Source organism: Stegastes partitus, unplaced genomic scaffold (assembly GCF_000690725.1).
Source record: "Stegastes partitus isolate 25-593 unplaced genomic scaffold, Stegastes_partitus-1.0.2 Scaffold140, whole genome shotgun sequence".
NCBI classification, from domain to species: Eukaryota; Metazoa; Chordata; class Actinopteri; family Pomacentridae; genus Stegastes; species Stegastes partitus.
The window spans coordinates 680,103-682,955 of record NW_007577871.1 but is presented as its reverse complement, the minus strand read 5'-3'; the positions used below and the strand labels follow the sequence as shown (position 1 = coordinate 682,955).

General features: G+C 42.2%; 1 protein-coding gene across 1 annotated transcript in view; it reads left to right on the top strand.

The window, feature by feature from the left end:
* The window catches only part of mtnr1ba (melatonin receptor type 1Ba), a 38,600-nt gene extending 36,263 nt beyond the window's left edge, over window positions 1-2,337 (top strand). The window contains exon 5 of the mRNA XM_008278984.1: window positions 1,588-2,337. Coding sequence (XP_008277206.1) covers window positions 1,588-2,337 — 750 coding nt within the window. The remainder of the gene's footprint in view (window positions 1-1,587) is intronic.
* Window positions 2,338-2,853: the final 516 nt, after the last annotated feature.

Sequence of the window (2,853 nt, the reverse complement as noted above, 5' to 3'; positions counted from 1 at the left end):
GTCCCCCCGGAAGAGCTGGGGGAGGTGTGTGCGGATCGGGAAGTCTGGACGGCTTTGCTAAGGCTGCAGCCTCCGCGCCCCGACTCCGGATAAGTGGGAGAAGATGGATGGATGGATGGATGGATGGATAATCAGTCTGTTCAATGAGCTAAATCTGTCACTTCAAGGGAGAACAACTGTCCTCTAGTTGTCAGATAAAGTGGCTGCATTAAAAAACAAACTGAAATTGTGGGGACGGTGAGTGGACAAAGAATTATTATTATTATTATTATTATTTGACATTTCAAACATTAGGGATTGTGGGAGAGACTAAGCTTGGGTCTTCATTCAAGCAGCTGGTGCACAATCACTTATCTTGGTTTTCGAGAGAGTTTGAACATTACTTTCGAATCACAAAGGACCCACGGACCAAAAAGGAATGGATCCGTGATCACTTTATGAACGTGCCAGGTCACTCGACCTTCTACATGTTGCAGGAAGATCAGCTGCTTGAGATTGGAAATGGTGATGGCCTTAAAAAAAAAAAAAAAATATATATATATATATATTTCACTTTATTTCTTAAGTGAGAGCAACCTCAACAAAATTGCGGAGTAGACTGGACAAAAGGAACACATTTTAAGTATCACTCTTGCCAATCACACCTAGATGAGACCATCTTGTTGTGGGCAAGCAAACTCAGGGCTTCTAATGATTCTGCATCACGATGAGTTATACAGTGTTGTCTTAAAAAGTGACGTGTTTTTGAAATCAACTAAAAATATAAAAAGCAAATACATATTTAGCAATAAATAACTTAAAACTTTTATGTATAATAGAAAAAAAACAAAACAATTCTTTGTGTGCAATGACCCGTCTGTAGAAAATTTTCTTGCTTGAAACCGGTCCGTGGTGAAAAAAAGGTTGGAGACCGCTGCCCAAAACTACAAGTTCACTTTTGCTACAAAGCAAAGTAAAGATCTCGTTGAGACTGAAATATCCATCCATTATCTATACACCGCTTAATCCTCACTAGGGTCGCGGGGGGGCTGGAGCCTATCCCAGCCGACTTAGGGCGAAGGCAGGGGACACCCTGGACAGGTCGCAAGTCTATCGCAGGGCCACACTGAGAGACAGACAACCAAGCACACTCACATTCACACCTACGGACAATTTGGAATCACCAATTAACCTCGGCATGTTTTTGGACTGTGTGGGAGGAAGCCGGAGAACCCGGAGAGAACCCACGCTGCACGGGGAGAACATGCAAACTCCACGCAGAAAGATTCCGGTGTCCCCACCGGGACGCGAACCGGCGACCTTGAGACTGAAATATCGAATTATCAAATTATACTTCACAGGATGTATTGGTAAAAACTGTAGGTTATGAAGTTACAAGTCACTTTTTGCAGGACATTGTTGAGCTATAACAGCACAACAGTTCTGGTATACTGTAAGTCCAATATACTATGAACTAAAAAAAACTGCTATTTATCCTTAAAGGATGTCTGTGTTTAATTAGGGTAGTAAATGAGTTATCGTATTATTTGTGGTGCAATTATTGACACTGAGCTGTTATGTCTCTTTCTCTTTCTCTGGCTATCTAAGGTGAGTGGCTTCCTGATGGGCTTGAGCGTCATTGGCTCCATCTTCAACATAACAGGAATTGCCATCAACCGTTACTGTTACATCTGCCATAGCTTCAGCTATGACAAGCTCTACAGCTACCGCAACACACTGCTGCTGGTGGCACTCATTTGGTTGCTGACAGTTGTCGCCATTGTACCCAATTTCTTTGTTGGCTCACTGCAGTATGACCCACGCATCTACTCATGCACATTTGCACAGACAGTCAGCACATCATACACCATCACAGTGGTGGTCATTCATTTCTTTATACCGATCACTGTGGTGACCTTCTGCTACCTTCGTATCTGGATCCTAGTCATCCAGGTGAGGCGGAAGGTGAAGTCAGAGGTTCGTCCTCGCATTAAGCCTAGTGACCTGAGGAATTTTATCACCATGTTTGTAGTGTTTGTGCTGTTTGCAATTTGTTGGGCACCACTCAACTTTATCGGTCTTGCTGTTGCTATTAATCCTGAAGCTGTGGCACCTCGCATCCCAGAGTGGCTCTTTGTTGTCAGCTACTTCATGGCTTACTTCAACAGTTGCCTTAATGCCGTCATCTATGGCCTGCTGAACCAGAACTTTCGAAGAGAGTACAAACGAATCATCATGTCTGTATGGATGCCACACCTCTTCTTCCAGGAGACATCACGGGGGGGTACTGAGGGCATGAAAAGTAAACCCTCTCCGGGACTCAACAACAATGAGCAAGTGAAAGGAGAAACTCTGTGACACGGTTTTCTTCTTCTTTCATTTCCTTATCCCCCTCATCTGTGTTAACTTGTGCAATGCCATCAATCATCTGTGCCAAAGCAATGAACTCTACAAATACAGAGTGACAATTAGTTTGGGCAAGTAAGACTGAAATAGAATTGGTGCATACAGAGGCATATAGACTGCAATAAGTATGTTATCCAGTCTTTCAAAACTGAAGGCTCATCAGTTTTGGTTTGTAATGATTTATATGAAGAAGACATGGACTATTTTTTAAATTGTCAGTGGGCTTAAGCTGATTTTTAGCTGGATGTTGTGTTTGCATTCCTATAACATTGTTCAGTAAGTAACCATAGTTGATGCGGAGTACACATTAGAACTAGTTTCAATCACTAAACTAAGATAAAAATGGAGAATGCTGCAGAAAAAAAAGAAAGGTGAATCAATTGAATTTATCTCCCTAAAAAAATTTCCCCCACATAGCCTAAAGTGCCCAGATGCTTAAATCTAGTCCTAATACTTGCTTAACTAACA